The sequence below is a fragment of the Podarcis erhardii genome, assembly GCF_964252035.2.
Source record: "Podarcis erhardii genome assembly, chromosome: 7".
NCBI classification, from domain to species: domain Eukaryota; kingdom Metazoa; phylum Chordata; class Lepidosauria; order Squamata; family Lacertidae; genus Podarcis; species Podarcis erhardii.
The window spans coordinates 12,065,055-12,082,705 of record NC_138511.1 but is presented as its reverse complement, the minus strand read 5'-3'; the positions used below and the strand labels follow the sequence as shown (position 1 = coordinate 12,082,705).

Below are 17,651 nucleotides of genomic sequence, written 5' to 3'. Positions count from 1 at the left end.
GGCAACTTATTCATACTGATATTTGTGGTCCAATTCAACTGATGTCTCATGATGGGGAAAAACAACAAAATGGAGAAACAGCTTTTTTGCTTGTATATGTTGCTAGTATAAATTTGGTTATGGAGAACAAGCAAGATTGTACAAAACTTGTCAAATATTTAAATGAGAAAGTTTAGAGCGTTTACATGCTAGATGAAAATGGATTGATTCAAATTGGGCACATTGAGAAGGGTATTGTAAATAAAATACCCTATTTCGAATAGTAGAGTGCTTGGGACCAAGTGTCTCTTCTTGATTCTTGCCTCAGGTTGCTGTATTTCAGGGGTCAGCAAACTTTTTCAGCAGGGGGGCGGTCCACTGTCCCGGAGACCTTGTGTGGGGCCGGACTATATTTTTTTTAGGGGGGGGGAATGAATGAATTCCTATACCCCACAAATAACCCAGAGAGGCATTTTGAATAAAAGCACACATTCTACTCGTGTAAAAACACCAGGCAGGCCCCACAAATAACCCAGAGATGCATTTTAAATAAAAGCACACATTCTACTCATGTAAAAACACCAAGCAGGCCCCACAAATAACCCAGAGAGGCATTTTAAATAAAAGGACACATTCTACTCGTGTCAAAACACACTGATTCACGGACCATCCACTGGCCAGATTTAAAAGGCGATTGAGCCGCATCTGGCCCCCAGGCCTTAGTTTGCCTACCCATGGTTTAGGCACTAGGCAGAACTGAGCTCAGGTCCCCAATAAAATATTTGAGGGGGCTGGGTCCCCCAAAGTTGATGGGTGTTGTTATTCAAATGGTGTCCGTGTGCCCCATCATGTGAATGATTGTGCAAGGCAGGGGTTACCCCCCCCAATATTTTATTCAAGTTGGCAGCTCTGCTGCCTAGCCTACCTCGCAGGGCTGCTGTGGAGATTAAATGACGTGGGGAGGGGAGAACCATCAACTCCATAGCTGAGTTTCTTGGAGGAAAATGGTGAGGTATCACAGCAGTCACGAAATTAAAAGGCCTGCTTCTTGGGAGGAAAGCAGTGACAAACCTAGACAGCATCTTAAAAAGTAGAGACATCACCTTGCCAACAAAGGTCCGTATAGTAAAAGCTATGGTTTTCCCAGTAGTGATGGATGGAAGTGAGAGCTGGACCATAAAGAAGGCTGATCGCCGAAGAATGGATGCTTTTGAATTATGGTGCTGGAGGAGACTCTTGAGAGTCCCATGGACTGCAAGAAGATCAGACCTCTCCATTCTGAAGGAAATCAGCCCTGAGTGCTCACTGGAAGGTCAGATTGTGAAGCTGAGAAGAAAAGACTCCCTGGAAAAGACCCTGATGTTGGGAAAGATGGAGGGTGCAAGGAGAAGGGGACAACAGAGAACAAGATGGTTGGACAGTGTTCTCGAAGCTACCAGCATGAGTTTGACCAAACTGCAGGAGGCAGTGGAAGACAGAAGTGCCTAGCTTGCTCTGGTCCATGGGGTCACGAAGAGTCGGACATGACTAAACGACTGTGTGTGTATACACCGAAGAATTGGTGCTTTTGAATTATGGTGCTGGAGGAGACTCTTGAGAGTCCAATGGACTGCAAGAAGATCAAACGTATCCATTCTTAAGGAAATCAGCCCTGAGTGCTCACTGGAAGGACCGATTGTGAAGCTGAGGCTCCAATACTTTGGCCACCTCATGAGAAGAGAAGACTCCCTGGAAAAGACCCTGATGTTGGGAAAGATGGAGGGCACAAGGAGAAGGGGATGACAGAGGACGAGATGGTTGGACAGTGTTGTTGAAGCTACCAACATGAGTTTGACCAAACTGCGGGAGGCAATGGAGGACAGGAGTGGCTGGCGTGCTCTGGTCCAGCGGGTCACGAAGAGGCGGACACGACTAAACGACAACAACAACAAAATCAGTGCAATCCAATGCAACAAACGTGCGCTGCTGCTGCTGTTGCTCGAAAGTGCGCGCATCTCCTGATTGCCGCCCGCGATCTCGGGATTTGCCTCGCCGCGCCGCCCTCCTTCCGCGGGCGGCCAATGGGAGCGGCGCATGGGCTGGTGGGCCACGTGATGCCTCGCCTCGCCCGGCACTCACTCGGCTCGCCAGTGCGGCGGAGGCGAGCAGCAGGGAGGCGGAGAGGCGCCGCTCCGGTAAGCGCATCTCGGAGCGCGGGGGAGGCTCGGACGCCTGGGTCCTGCGGTCGAGGCGGCGGCGGCTTGGGCGCCTGGCTCGCAGCGCACAGGTGGGCTGGGGCCGACCTTACGGACGAACGGGAGACACCCCTTACCCGGGTCTAGCTAGGCTAGCTCCGTCGCTGTCCGCGTTCACACGTGCAGTGGCGCACGCGTCCCGCAGTCTCGTGTTTTCTAGGGCGAGCGGGGACTTGCAAGGGGCGCCCCTCCCTCTCTCATCTGGGATGCTTCCCTGCACGCCTCTCCTGGCCTTTGCCAGCGTCACGTCGGAACGCGTGCTGAGCGGGTCCGGTCAAGGAGACAGGCCCGCCGGCCTCCCCCCACTTCCCCGCTGCCTTTGAGCATGGGAGGGATCCACTCTGCATCACGGGGCTCATGGGTCCAGGATGGGGTCGGAGGGGGAGTTGGGCGAGAGGGTTCCTGAGCTTGTGCCAAGCGCCGCGGTTGGGAAGAGAGAGGACGGGGGGTGTCTCTGTCCTCGAGGCCAAGACTGGCAAGAGGTTGCATCCCCCTCCGAGTGGAGGCTCATTCACTCCAATAGGTCTACTCTGAGTAGGGCAGGCGTCGGGTGCCACCCAGGGCCTCGCACCCTCCCGCCCCTGCTAGCGATGAGCTCTTGGCTGTTTTCCCATTTACAAAATTGCCGAAAACCAGCCTAAGACAATGTCTTGCGTGCAGAAAGGTCTTTCCGAAGCTGGAAATGCGCCAAATGAATCAAATAGCTGGCTGTGACAATGGAGGGGTTGCTTGGAGAGAATGTTTCTATTCTACCCCCCCCCCATCCTTCCTCGTTTCCCCCCTCTCCCCCCCCCACCTTCAAGTGGTCCTCAAAGTCTGTCAAATCTCGTTAAGGCTGAGGGGAGGCCTTAAGAACGAAAGCTCTCTCTCCCCCCCCCCAGCCCAGCTCCTTCTAAGCTGCAGTCTCCTTGCTGCAGGGAAGGATGGAGAGAGCTGGGAGGGATGCGTTGGGGGGGGGGGTAGTGAGAAGCTGGCAGGATGGCAAGCACTTCTCCATCCCCTATGGGGGTCCTGGGGGGGGGCCGACTGCGCCTGACCTTGATTTGCGGGCCGACCTGCCGTGCTTTTCCAGACGTCTTTTGCTTGCAGTGGGGGGGGGGGTCGATGCTCAGGGGGAGACGTCTCCTTCTTGGATAGGAAAGTCCCCACCCCCCCGAGCATGACCTCCCTTTTGTGGGGGGCGGGCAGCTGGTGAACCAAATGGGGTCTGTGACCAGAGAAGAATATTTGTTTTGGGGTGGACGCACCTGTCTTGCATACAGTTTTTATCCCAGGTAGGGGAGAGACTCCCTCCTGGAAACTCAGAGAGATGCTGCCAGTCAGTGTAAGCAGCATTAGAAGGACCCAGTGGCCTGACTCTGTATACGGTAGTTTCCTGTGTTGTGGTGATGATGGGGCAAATGTCAACAGAAGCGGGAGGACTTTAGTTCAGCGGTCTCTAGGTGACTTGGGGAGGGACAACTTCTTTATTCTGCTCGTTCTGCAAAGGACCCTCTTGCTAGTTTTTTTAAAAAATGTATCACATTTCTACCCCATCCTTTTCTCTATGGCGGCATACACTGTTCTCTCCCTCCTTGTTCAGATCTACACAACAACCCTGTGAGGGAGTTTCGGCTGAGAGAGGCAGCGTCTGGCCCAAGGTCACACACCCAGTGAGCTTTGTGATAGTGGGGGACATAAATCCTGCTCTCTCCCAGGTCTTTGTCTGGAACTCTAACCACTATGCCATCCTTCCCTTTAGCTCTTCCAGCTTCTGGTGGCTCTGGAAGGAGGCTGCTGGGTTGCGGAAGCGGCGGGCGTGGCATGTGGGATTCTTGCTGGCTCATCGAAGCCACGTGTGGTTTCTGGTGGTAGCTGCTGGCGCCCCGGGTCTCGTGAGCCTGTGCGGGCCGAGGTGGCAGAGAGGACAAGCAGGGCCAGCTGTACCAGTAGGTCTCTCGCAGCTGATTCTTAGTGTTGCGACTGGGCAGCACAATCAATTCATTCTCATCATTGTTCGTTGCATTGGCTGCATGGGTGAGACTCCGTAGGGCAGTGTTTCCCAACCTTGGGTCTCCAGCTGTTTTTGGACTACAACTCCCATCATCCCTTGCTAGCAAGACCAATGGTCAGGGATGATGGGAATTGTAGTCCAGCAGCAGCTGGAGACCCAAGGTTGGGAAACACTGCCCTAGGGCACCAAGGGAACCTGTGGTGCTGAGCACTTTGAGGTTCATGCAGAATGACCCAGGTTATCCCCAATGACAGCATCTCCATGCAGGGCTCCTGTGCATGAAACCCTGGCGAGTCATCGCTGCCAGTCAGTGCAGACAATATTGAGCTTGGTGGACCAATAGGAGGCAGCTTCCTTTCCTCCCATTCTAAGCAGCCCGTTAAAGTTAAAACAAGGATCTAGTCCTCAAGGTTCCGCACAAAGGGCTGATTTTATTAGAAAGCTGGAAGTTGTACCGATAGCTTAGCATCATCAGCAACAATCTGCAGTGTCTTTCTGGGGTTTGGGGAGGGGTTTTTACCCCAGCCCTACCTGGGGGAGATGCTTCTGGCCCTGTTCATCCCACACCTTCAGCCAAGGTCAGGACTGTATGCTTTCTGCTGCCACGGTTCCCCAAAGAGAGCCGTTTCCATACAGGTTAGGCTGGGAGCAGTATATGCCTCTCGTATCAGGCAGGTAAAGGGCTTTGCTACACGTGTGTGTGTGTGTGTGTGTGTGTGTGTCCATTGCATGCGGGCAAGCACACGCCACGGGCATCAAAGCACATACAGCCTATATTTGGCTGCATTGTTTGGCCTGGGAATGGCAAGAGTCCCCAGTGACTCATGTCTACGACGTGGGCAGGAGTGGGAGACTCAGGGAGGGGGCGGCGTGGCGTTTGTTCGAGTGATGGCTGTGGGTGCGGGAGAGATGGCTCATGCGAAAGGGAACTGTGTCTTCCTCTGTGTGCGTGTGTGTCCCTCCATGTCTGGGTCTGCTCTGCCTTGTGCCACGATTTTCAAGTCCCCTGTCTCCAACAACCCATCATGTGCCTCTCCAAGGGCTCAGCTCACTTTCAGGCCACTGGTTGGAAGGCACAGAGGAGAGACTCAATAGGTTTGGGGGCTCCAGATCTCAGACAAAGGTCTGGGCAGAGGCACAGTGCTCCATTTCTAAATGGGGGTTCAGACCTGCGTCAAATCCAGGCAATCGGAGCCAGGGGCCTGATTCTTTAGTTTGCAACATGTTGTAGGGACTGATCTCGGTGCTGGAATAAGGTTCCCGAACAGGGGTGGGCTACATCTCTGTGTGTGTGTGCCTGAGGCCCGTTGGCAGTCAAACAGGAGGCAGTGCTTGGTCGTAAGAGTCACAGGATTCTAGAGCTGGAACAGACCCCCAGGGGTCATCTAGTCCAACCCCCTGCAATGCAGGAATCTCAACTGAAGCATCCATGGCAGATGGCCATCCAACCTCTGCTTAAAAACTTCCAAGGAAGGAGAGTCCACAGCCTCCCGAGGGAGACCATTCTGCAGTTGGGCAGCTCTGACTGACAGGAAGTTCTTCCCGATGTTTAGCCGGAATCTCCTTTCTTGTAACTTGAAGCCATGGGTTTGAGTCCTACACTCCAGAGCAGAAGAAAACAAGCATTTGCTCCATTCAGTTTTGTCTAACGCTCTTTTAAAGCTGGACAAGTTGGTGGCCATCACTGGATCTGGTGGGAAGGAGTTCCATAGTTTAACTACGTGCTGCGTGAAGAAGTTGCTCTTGGTGGTTAGCAGTGTTGTAGCCTCGTAAGAATATACCAAGCTGCTTTGGATCAATTCTGAGCCCTGGTCTTGCCATCTCAGTGTTGCTGCTTTTCCACAGTTCCAGGCAAGGAAGCCTTTCCCAGACGTACCTGGAAATGCCAGGGCTGGAACCAAGGGCTTTTTGAATACTAAAGATGAGTAATGCTCCTTCTTTTTAAAAATAAACCAAGATTCTAGTCCACATGTTTCTGAACAAAGAGCTGATTTAAAGAGGAACAGGGAAGCTGTGTTAAATAGGATCACACATCTGGCCCACCTAACACAGTGTTGCCTACTCTGATTGGCAGTAGGTTTCAGGTGCAGGGCCCATTTCAAGCCCAGCCGGTGGAGGTGCTCCCAGAGACTGAGCCTACAGTCTTCTGCATGCAAAGCAGGTGTCCTGCCACCAAGTCACAGTGGCACTTTCCCAAAACGTTTTGGCATTGTTGCCATTTGTAAGTGTGTGGCAAGTCTACCTGCGTTGTCCTTGGCTGATGACTGATGTCGCAAGGCCCGTGGCTCAGATGTGGTGGCTGCCTTTTCCCTCGTCGTGTGACTGGATGGCTCGTTCATTGCAAATGGCTTCTGCTGGAGGGTTGGCCACTCTACAGCATGACTTCATCCTGGCAGTCCATCTCCCCTGCCTCTCCGCTGTCTGTTTGTTTATTTCAGCGCTCGGGAGTTAGGTTTTTCTCTCCCTCTGAACTGCACATTGCAACAGCTGATGCTGTAATTAATGGCTGGAGCTCTCTCTAGCTCCCAACTCTGCCAGATTCCAGAATCTGGCGTCCGCCTTAGTGCCTTTGCACCTCCCACCCACCATCCTCAGCATGGCAAGATCTCATTGGCAGGTTTTCTTTTTCGGAGAAGCTGAAATATCTGTGCAAAAGGAATTGATGTGGCACAGTTGCTCTGCTCTGCGCGAACAGAGAAAGAGTGGCATCTCTCTCTGCACCTCGGTTATTCTCATCTGTGATATGGGAGCGGCGATGCTAGTCTCCTTTGCATCGCTGCTGTAAACATGTGGAAGGGTCACGCCGGAGTAGCTGGAGAGAGCGGCGATGCTGGTCTTGCATCGCTTTGGCGTTCGCTTGGGGATCCATGTAGACCAGGGGAGATGGCGCTGTGTTTGAGGAGGTTAGCAAGGGAAGTAGGGTGAAACTGCTCTCAGGTTTAAGGTGCTGGTTTTAACCTTTAAAGCCCTGTACGGCCTAGGACCCTTGTACCTTCGGGACCGCCTCTCCTGGTATGTTCCACGGAGGAACTTACGGTCTTCAAACAAAAACATCTTGGAGGTCCCAGGCCACAGAGAGGTTAGGCTGGCCTCAACCAGAGCCAGGGCTTTTTCAGCTGCTATCAGTCCCAGATAGGCTGTGCAAGCACAAATATATATAAAAAGGGGGACCGAGCAGGCAGCAATAAGCAAGGCCACCAATAGCCAGGAAGGGTTGGGTTGACAGCAAGCCTTGTTAGAGTAGTAATGCCCTTAGAATGCCAGCCTCTGCCCCTGGTCCTCCCTTCCCATCTGGCAATGGATTTAAAGAGTATGATGCCTTGGCCTGTGGTCTTGGATAAGACTCTCTTTCAAGAGAGCTGAGCTGTCTCTTGATGTTTCCCATACAATGCACATGCTCTGTTAACTTGCACAATATTCATAGGATGCTGCCTTGTTTTTCACAATGTGGTTCCCTACAGCCAGTGGTTCGAAATTAGCCAGGCACTAGGCGCATTTTTCACCTGGCTTTCGACCGCTTGAAGATGCCTGGGTGCCAGGATGGCGCCTGATATTTCCACCATCTGGGGATCATTGGATCTGGCCCATTTTCACATGCTAATACTGTATTCCATCCTGTAGAATTCTATCAGTTATATTTTATCGGAATGAATTTCTGGAACCAAAATGCTTTTTTCTGTGCAAGCTGAGCAGGAGCAATCACCATTAGGAAAAAGATGTGGACTGTCCCTGGATCAAGTGACTTTTCTTCTTTAAGTTCTCAAAACTCTTAACCTAGCTCAAGGCAGTCATCTGAACTAGCCAGATGTTTAACAGAATCAATCACAGTTAATCCATCATTTGAAAATAAGACTTTAGAGCCATCTTGCCCCAAAATAGCAACTAGACATTCTGTTTTGGCAACTGTAACCTTGGCTTAAGGAGCCATTTGGTGCCTAGATTATATATCTGAGTTTCTAACACTGCCTCCAGCCCAGCTTTAGATGCGTTTTGACTAATTAGCCTTCCCTGAAATACTACCCATCTTTCTATGCAAGGTCCTCCATCACAGCTGTTTGCTGGTGCTCTCCAGATATTTTGGACTACAACTACCATCAGCCCCAGCCTGTGTGACTGGGAATTGTGGGAACTGCAGTCCATAACACTTGGAGGCATCTATCAGCGGCTGTACAACTGTTTAGGCAATCATCTTTCCTTGTCTTTTCCCCCGAAATGTAGATAGTTGGAGCTCCAGCATGCAAAGCGTCTGTGCATCTGCTAAGAACACTCGTACGCTCTGCTGCGTTAAACCTTTGAGTCCATTTGGCTCTGTGTTGTTGGCACTGACTGGCAGCACCTGCCACTTTCCATTGTCTCAGGCAGGGCCTCTCTTCCCAGCCCTCCTTGGAGAAACTGCATTGGGGATTGAACCTGGGACTTCTTGCAATACAAGAAGGATCCTTCTCTTGAAGATTCCGAGCCAGATGCCTTGTCCATCTAGCCCAATATGGTCTACATGACTGGCAGCAGTGGAACTTCAGGGTTTCAGGTGTTGCCAGCCCTACCTGGAGTTGAAGCCAGGATTGAACCTGAGACCTTCTGCTTGCAAAAACAGATGCTCCAGCACTCGACCCTCCCTTACTGAGAATTCACCTCCCCGTGGTGCATAGCATTTGCCCATCTAGCCTGGCACTGCCTGCTTTGAGTGGCAGCAGCTGCCCAGCAGAGAGAGCCCTTCTCCCTCTCCTCCTACCTGAAATCCTTTTTATCTGGAAGTGCTGAGAATGGGACCCATGCAGCCCCCCTCCCCATTAAAAAAAGCGTCTTGCTTGGTTTCCTAGTCAACGCGGATGCAACTTGACCTTCCAATATTGGCAGTTGAGCAGATGGTTGCGTTTTGCTTGCCTGTTCTTTTTTCATCTCTCTCTCTCCCCCCCCACTCAAATCTCTGAGAAATGCCCAGAGTTGTGGCATCACTCATGGAGCCCACAGAATCTGAGAGGCTGGCTGTGTGTTGGGGGCGTTGGGGTGGGGTTCTGTTGGCTGTAGAGTAATCAGGGTTGTGTGTGTCCTTGTCTTGTGATTTATTCTAGGAGGAGCAGGCTGTGTGTATGTATGATGTACCCCAGCCATCTCACTGGGTTGCCCCATCCACTTTTTCTCAGTGGCCCCTCAGATGCCCCATTAGGAAGACCCCCAAGCTGGACATGGGTGCAACCACAATACTCTCCCCTGAAGGATTCAAGTGGCAAGGAAGGAGATTCCAATGAAACATTAGGAATAGCTTTTCTGATAATAATTTTTATTATCACCATCATCATTTTTAATTTGTACAGTGGTACCTCGGATTACATACACTTCAGGTTACAGACTCTGCTAACCCAGAAATAGTACTTCAGGTTAAGAACTTTGCTTCAGTATGAGAACAGAAATCGTGCAGCGGCAGCAGGAGGCCCCACTAGCTAAAGTGGTACTTCATTTTTTTTTTTTTAATAAATATTTATTAAGGTTTTTAAATATAAATGCACACATAATAAACAATCTTACTTCTTTTACAACAATTTCAACACTTCTTTGGACTCCCTCACGTCTCCCGCTCCCATTTACATCGTTAAAAATTTTTTCCAAACAAATTATCAACGTGTTTACAATCTCATGTCCACTCATTCAAATATAATCTAGCACTTCTTCCAAAAAATTTTTATATTTTCTTTAGTCTCACTTATCATCAAATTTAAATCTAGTTTAGTGGTGGCCAATTTTTTATAATCTAGCATCCTTCTTAACATTCAACCAAATTACAATGTTTTTGTAGATACATCTTAAATTTCTCCCAGTCTTCCTCCATCTTCTCTTCTCCCAGATCACGGATTCTGCCGGTCATCTCGGCCAGTTGCATATAGTCCATTTTTAGCTAAAGTGGTACTTCAGGTTAAGAACACTTTCAGGTTAAGAACGGACCTCCGGAACGAATTAAGTACCACTGTATACCGTCTTTCTATCTTACAGTACTCAAGGCGGTTTACAAGCTGAAGAAACAAAAAATGTACATCTTAGAACAATCCAATGCAATACAAAAATGTGACAATAAAACGTAACTTTAAAATAGGCAACCTACGTCAAAAAAGTAACGTTCAACAATCATTAGAATAGTATTACCGGTAAATAATAATAATAATAATAACATATAAAAGTTAAACAGAAATCCACTCAACAGTTACAATAAATAATTTCTAAACTATAATCAATAAAACAGCGACATAAAATAATACAATACAAATTGTAGAAGCAGAGACTAGAGGGTGGGGCAAGGCAGGTGGAAGGAGGCCTTGCCTGACGAAGTCTCCCCCCTTAGTTTTCAATTACAATCCAATAATAGCCTCATTATAAAAATACCAATTTATTATACAGTTATTAATACCAATAGTTCACATACTGAATTATATAATTTAGATAAGGTGCTCCCCCCAAGTGCTAGAATAGGCGCCTCCTTATCTAAATTATATAATTGGGAATTTGAACTATTGGTAGGAATAGCTTTTCTGAGTGTGAAAGCCATTTGACAGTGGAACAGATGCCCTCAGAAGGTGATGGACTCTCCTTCGTTGGAGTTTTTTTTTTATTAATCCAAAAAAGGTTGGATGTCACCTGTCATGGATTTTTTTAAAAGCTTTGACTCATCTATTCCAGAGTGTTAGACGAGAAGACATTTGGGGTGCCTTCCAGCTCTACAGTTCTATCATTCTTGTGCATAGCTGTCAACTTTTCCCTTTTCTTGCGAGGAATCCTATTCGGAATAAGGGAATTTCCCTTTAAAAAAGGGAAACGTTGACTGCTATGTTCTTGTGACCCCTTCCCCACCCACAGTGGGCATAGGATGTGTGTGTATTTTCCAATTCTAAATCGGGACACAGGTGGCACTGTAGTCTAAACCACTGATCCTCTCTTGGGCTTGATGATTGGAAGGTCAGCGGTTCGAATCCCCGCGACAGAGCGAGCTCCCGTTGCTCTGCCGCAGTTCCTGCCAACCTAGCAGTTCGAAAGCACACCAGCACAAGTAGATAAAGCAGTACCGCTGTGGAGGGACGGTAAACAGCATTTCCAGTTTCTGTCACAGTGTCCTGTTGCCCCAGAAGCGGTTTAGTCATGCTGGCCGCATGACCCGGAAAAGCTGTCTGTGAACAAACGCTGGCTCCCTCGGCCTGAAAGCAAGATGAGTGCCGCAACCTCATAGTTGCATTTGACTGGACTTAACTGCCCAAGGGTCCTTTAAGATAAAGGTAAAGGGACCCTTGACCATTAGGTCCAGTCGTGGCCAACTCTGTGGCGCTCATCTTGCTTTACTGGCTGAGGGAACCGGTGTACAGCTTCCAGGTCATGTGGCCAGCATGACTAAGCCGCTTCTGGAGAACCAGAGCAGCACACGGAAACGCCATTTACCTTCCCGCTGGAGCGGTACCTATTTATCTACTTTGACGTGCTTTCGAACTGCTAGGTTGGCAGGAGCAGGCACTGAGCAACGGGAGCTCACCCCGTCGTGGGGATTCGAACCGCTGACCTTCTGATCGGCAATCCTAGGCTCTGTGGTTTACCTTTACCTTTTTACAGTTCTGTCATTCTTGCGACACCTGCCCCAGCCACAGTGGGCATAGGGTAGTGTGTGTGTTTTGCAGCCCTAAAAGGGGAACTCCCAGGATCGCTGTCCAGGGTGCTGAATGATTCCTACTTCCTCTTGCCCTGGTGAGGTTCCTGCTGAATGCTGTCTGTAGGGGGCGCTTTCTGACCATGGCTCAACCACCCATCCTCTCCCGACATCTCTCTCCCTCCCTGTAAATGAGCAACCAATCCAATAGGCAAAGCTACTTTGGTAATCAACCAGGCATCTCCAGGTGCTCATGTGTGTTTGGGGGCCGGATTGGACCACCATTGGTGCGTAATGGCAGATGTTCTTGGCTGTTTTCAAGGCTTGGAGATATCTCTGCCAGTCCACGACGATCCCAATCCCAAGGAAGCTGGTGGCAGTTCAGAGTGGCATCGCCTGTTGGGTTTGGCTGATCTTCTTGGCTGCTCAGTCAAACCACAGGCTGGAATCAGGACACCTGTTATTATCTCATCTTTTGGGTGATGCTCAAAGTTGGTGGTAGGCCCTGATTTCCTGCAATAAGTGTCACAGGAGTTATAGGCTGCTTAGAAGACAACTCCCATCATCCCTAGCTAACAGGACCAGTGGTCAGGGATGGTGGGAGTTGTAGTCCCAAAACACCTGGAGGGCCGAGTTTGCCTATGCCTGGTCTAGATGCACCTTTGCCAACACTAGGTGCTCTATATATACTTTGGACTGCAGCTGCCATCAGTTTCAGCCAGCACATGAAGGGAGTTATAGAATAATAGAATTGTAGAGTTAGATGGGACACCCGAGGGTCATCTAGTCCAACCCGCTGCGTTGGAGGAATCACAGTTGTTGTTGGTCGCCGTTCAATGACAGAGGAAACACACTTGGTGCATTCTCAGAAAACACTTCTGCGATCTTTCATATGCCTCGATTGAATCCTGGTAGTAAACATGAGCTCTTTGAGCGAAATCCTGATCTCCTCTGACTTCAGTTAGGCCTGTGTAATGTTGTTTTGGGGACACGGGTGGCGCTGTGGTCTAAACCAAATAGCCTACGACTTGCCGATCAGAAGGTTGGCGGTTCGAATCCCCGCGACGGGGTGAGCTCCTGTTGCTCGGTCCCTGCTCCTGCCCACCTAGCAGTTTGAAAGCACGTCAAAGTGCAAGTAGATAAATAGGTACCGCTCTGGCGGGAAGGTAAACAGTGTTTCCGTGTGCTGCTCTGGTTTGCCAGAAGCAGCTTAGTCATGCTGGGCACATGACCCAGAAGCTGTACACCGGCTCCCTTGGCCAATAAAGCGAGATGAGCGCCGCAACCCCAGAGTCGGCCACGACTGGACCTAACGGTCAAGGGTCCCTTTACCTTTAATGTTGTTTTGTTTATTGCATTTGTATCCCATTAAAAAAAACTTTTTAAATATAATTTTCAGGTTTATGCATTTCAATAATTTTACAGTATTTTAACATTTAAAAACTTGACTACCTTCCCCCTCCTTCTGCAGTTCCTTAAATTTATTTTTAATATCTTCTGCATATCCAAAGTAACTTAATTTGCTCATTTATACATCTTCTTTAAATATATACGCTTATGAAACGGCAGGTTAATACAATAATCCTGCCAATGTTCTTATCTGTTAAAATTTGTCTGTAAATATTCAATAAACCATTTCCATTCTTTTATAAAAAAAGGTTGTTATCTTGATTTATTATTTTCCCCAGTAAGTTTTGCCATTTCTGTATATTCCATAAGTTCTTGTATCCATTCTTCATTTGCTGGGGCTTCTGCTTCTTTCCATTTTGGGGCAAGTAACATTCTTGCTGCTGTAGTAGCATACATGAATAAGTTTCTGTACATTTTCTGTACAGTTTGACTGCCTTTTCAATTCATTATATATCATCTCCCAGTAAGCTTTAACATTTGTATCCCACCTTTGTATCCCAAAGGAGCTCCAGGCGGCATACATGGTTGTCTCCCTCCTCATTTAATCCTAACAACAACCCTGTGAGGTAGGTTTGGCCCAGAGTGAGCGACTGGCTCCATGCAACCAGTGAGCTTCAGGGCCAAGTGGGAGATTTGAACCCTGGTCTCTCCCACGTCCTAGCCCCACACTCTCTAACCACTATGCCACATTGTGTCCTACTGGGAGTTAATAATAAACACAACTACCTTAATTTTGTTTTAATAGTTTCCCTCCTCCCTGTTTTATCCTCCCAACAACCCTGGGAGGCAGATTAGGCTGGGAGGCTGAGTGACTAGCCCAAGGCTGAGTGGCAAGATTTGAACCCAGGACTCTCCCAGCTCTGAGTCCAGCACTCTAACCCACTACACCACCACTGGCTCCTCCTAATTCATGGGTGCCCAAACTTTTAAAAGGGTTTTACCCCAGGACAAATACTGCCACGGGGGCTGGAGTAAATTGACCAGTGGTCCAGATTAGGCCCCAGAAACAGACTTTGGACATGCCTGTCCTAATTGCAATGAATATACTCCGAGTAGAACTTAGTTGGGACGTGGGTGGCGCTGTGGGTTAAACCACAGAGCCTAGGACTTGCCGATCAGAAGGTCGACGGTTCGAATCCCCGCGACAGAGTGAGCTCCCGTTGCTCGGTCCCTGCTCCTGCCCACCTAGCAGTTCAAAAGCATGTCAAAGTGCAAGTAGATAAACAGGTACCGCTCCAATGGGAAGGTAAATGGCGTTTCGTTTCCGTGCACTGCTCTGGTTCGCCAGAAGAGGCTTAGTCATGCTGGCCACATGACCCGGAAGCTGTACGCCGGCTCCCTCGGCCAGTAAAGCGAGGTGAGCACTGCAACCTCAGTGTCAGCCACGACTGGACCTAATGGTCAGGGGTCCCTTTACCTTTACCTAGAACTTAGTTGGATCCACACGCCTCCTTTGCTCTGCACAGATTGCTTTTCCGGGGCGTAGAAAAGAGGCAGGCCTTTGGTCTGCAAAAGTGACATTTTGGAACATCTCAGTGAAAAGACTCTGCCTCGCTGTGCCCACCTGCCTGGCACCTGTTGGTACGCATTTGCAGTCTGGCACCATGGCACTAACTAACCTGTCCCTGAGGCGGGCGCTGGCACCAGCACTGAGTGCTGCTCCTTGCGCTGCCCTGCTGCAGATGATAAGGCAGGTTGCCTGGCAGTCAATTTCCTGAGATGCCCGTGCCAGCTTGTGCCCCTGCAAGACCCACTCCGTTGCTGGGAGCTACCCAAGTGCCCTCGGGGGCCTTGCTAGAGGAGTTTTGCTCCAGCCTGTGCTGGTTGGACAGGTTTTGTGGGGAGGAGGCGGGGAAAATACAGGGCCCCTCCCTCTTTTCCTCCCTCCTTTTCTCCCCAGCCGGATTCTGCATGCTTTTGCTCCAGCCAGGCATCTGTGTTTCTGCGCCATGGCTGGCCTGATCCGTAGGTGCCTCCTCTGACTCCCCCTGCCCTCTGTTGCTGCCATGGGTTCCAGGAAGCGGAGCTTCACCTTTGGGGCTTATGGAGGGTGAGTGAGTGGCTGGGGGGCAGCTCTGAAGGCCAGTAGGAGGGAGCTGGGGGGCGGCTGGGGGTCAGTGCAGTAACTGGGAGAGGATTGGAGCAACACGGTGTTCAAAAGTGCATCTCAGTATAACCTGCAGTTTCCTAATAGTATATATTTAAAGTAGATGAATAAATGAGCAAATTAAGTTCATTTGGATATGCAGAAGATATTGAAAATAAATTTAAGGAACCGCAGAAAGAGTGGGGAGGAAGTCAAGATTTGAAATGATAAAATTATTGAAACGTATAAACCTGAAAATCATAATTTATTTTTTTTAAAGTGCATCTCAGTGTGACATGATGGAAACTTGTAAAATGATGCACAGTGGATAGAGGAAAGGTTTCTTTCTCCCTCGCTTTTAATACCAGAACCTCCTGCAAAGCTGAACTGTGGGAGGTTCAGGATATACTTATTAATGCAGCCCAGAGTTAAACTGTGGAACTCCCTGCCTCAGGAGGCCAGGGTGGCTTTCAAAGAGTATGGGGCAAATTTGCAGAGTAGGAGAAGGCCATTGATGGCCACTACTTGCAATGGCTGTGCCTCCCACCAGCAGCCCCCTTGCTATCTCAGTCTCTAGTGATAGAATCATAGAGTTGGAGGGGACTCTGAGGGTCATCCAGCCCAACCCCTACAATGCAGGAATGACAGCTCAGTAATTCCTGACAGGTGGCTCCCTAACCTCTGTTTAAAACCCTCCAGTGAAGGAGAGTCCACCCTCTTCTGTTCCACTGTCAAACATACTCCTTCCTTTGTCAGCCTGGAGTGCAAAATTGTTCCAGGTTGCTGGACTAGAAAGAACACTGGGCAACATGTCAGTGTGGAGACTGACCCCTTTTTTTGCAGGATGCAGCAGGTGCTATGAACGGGGGCAGGTGTGTGCTCAGGTGCGGCTGTGCTGGGGACTGAGTGCGAGTCATGACCTCCACAGAGTAGTGCCCATCTGCCTGTTCCTCTTTCCAACTGCCCTCTGTTTTGGGTGAAATGCAGGCTTGGACGTGTGAACGAATGAAGGCTGCCTTGCACTGAGTCCGTTGCTTTGGTCCAGTGGAAGGGAACCTGTAGCCCCCCACCCCAGGTGTTAGGATCATGGAGTTGTGGAGTTGTAAGGGGGTCCCCAGTGGTCATCTAGTCTGACCCCAGCAATGCAGAATAATTGAATATGTTGAACTCCAACTCCCTGCAGCCACTGCGGCCAGTCGTCAGGGATGGTGGCAGTTGTGGAGAGTCACAGTTTCTTTTTCTCCGCCCCTTCATTAAAAGAAGGCAGAGATTCCTAAACTGCAGGAGGGGTTGAATCTATGAAATATGTTGGCTTTGGATTTGCTGATGAGAGTCAGAGCTCAGGGACTTGGATTGGGGCGGGGTCCTGGGTTCGAATCCCACCTCTTCAATGGTCTTCTTGTGGGGCTTTAAGTGAGGTCTGCTTTCTTGCCTCCATCAGTAAAATAGACTCTCAGCTCACAGCTTCATCGAGGTGGTTATGTTTTGTTCTGTTGCCTTCAGCCTTGACCATGTCTTAGAAACCAGCTTTATACCGAATCAGTCCATCTTGGTTTATGTAGTGCAGTGCTATCTACCCTGACTCACCGTAGGGACTTTCCAGGATTCCAGGAAGAGAACGTTCCTCCCTAGAGATGCCATTGCAAATTGAACCTGGAGCCTTCTTCTGTATGCCAAGCCGAGACCCTTCCTCCTTTTTTAGGGCAGAGGGGCTATTAATTCTTTACTGGCAGCCAACCAACGAACTTATGTGTTATTGCTGGGGTGAGCAGGAGCATCTGAATGCAGCACCCCTCTTATTTAAAAATAGAATTTATAAACTGCTTGGTTGTCAAAAAGAAAATTCAGAGTGGTTTCCAAAGAAGAAGAAGAAAGCGATGAAATAAATGCAAAGGAAAAAAATAGCAATAAGCCGTATAAAAAGTTTAAGTAGCAATAGACTAAAACTCACATCGACTTGACTAAACATCTTTCTAAACACCCCTCCCACAAGCCTTTTAAAATTGCACATAGAGATATATGCATTTTGCAAGCTGAAAGTCTGCATTATTCTCCATTCTGCCCACCCTACAAATCTCCCACCTCTGCTCAACTACATCATGGAAACATTCCCCTGTTTCCGCGGCTGCCTTGATCCTTCTGCCCACTGAGTGTGGGTTACACTCAGCTCCTCATCTGTGCCCATGGACACTGCCTCCCTCCTGTGGCCACAGTTGCCCCTCCAGGGCAGGGACAAGGCTGCTTCTGTCCCCCTGGCCTTTAGGCTCCCAGCTTAGGTATTTCCCTTGTGGGAGGAGGTTGTGACCTCCATGCCGCTGCAGCAGAGCT

The 17,651-nt window shown here is 49.3% G+C and overlaps 1 protein-coding gene across 4 annotated transcripts in view; it reads left to right on the top strand.

The window, feature by feature from the left end:
* Positions 1 to 2,077: 2,077 nt before the first annotated feature.
* RAP1GAP (RAP1 GTPase activating protein) overlaps positions 2,078 to 17,651 on the top strand; it is a 111,971-nt gene continuing 96,397 nt past the window's right edge. The window contains exon 1 of one of the 4 annotated variants that reach the window (XM_081870956.1): positions 2,078 to 2,153. Coding sequence is in view for 3 of the 4 variants with exons in the window: in XM_081870954.1 (XP_081727080.1) it covers positions 15,244 to 15,287 (44 nt within the window). In the remaining variant the exon portion in view is untranslated. Of the gene's footprint in view, positions 2,154 to 15,174; positions 15,288 to 17,651 lie in introns of those variants that run through there. The other 3 variants (XM_081870954.1, XM_081870957.1, XM_081870953.1) reach the window with 3 other exon arrangements.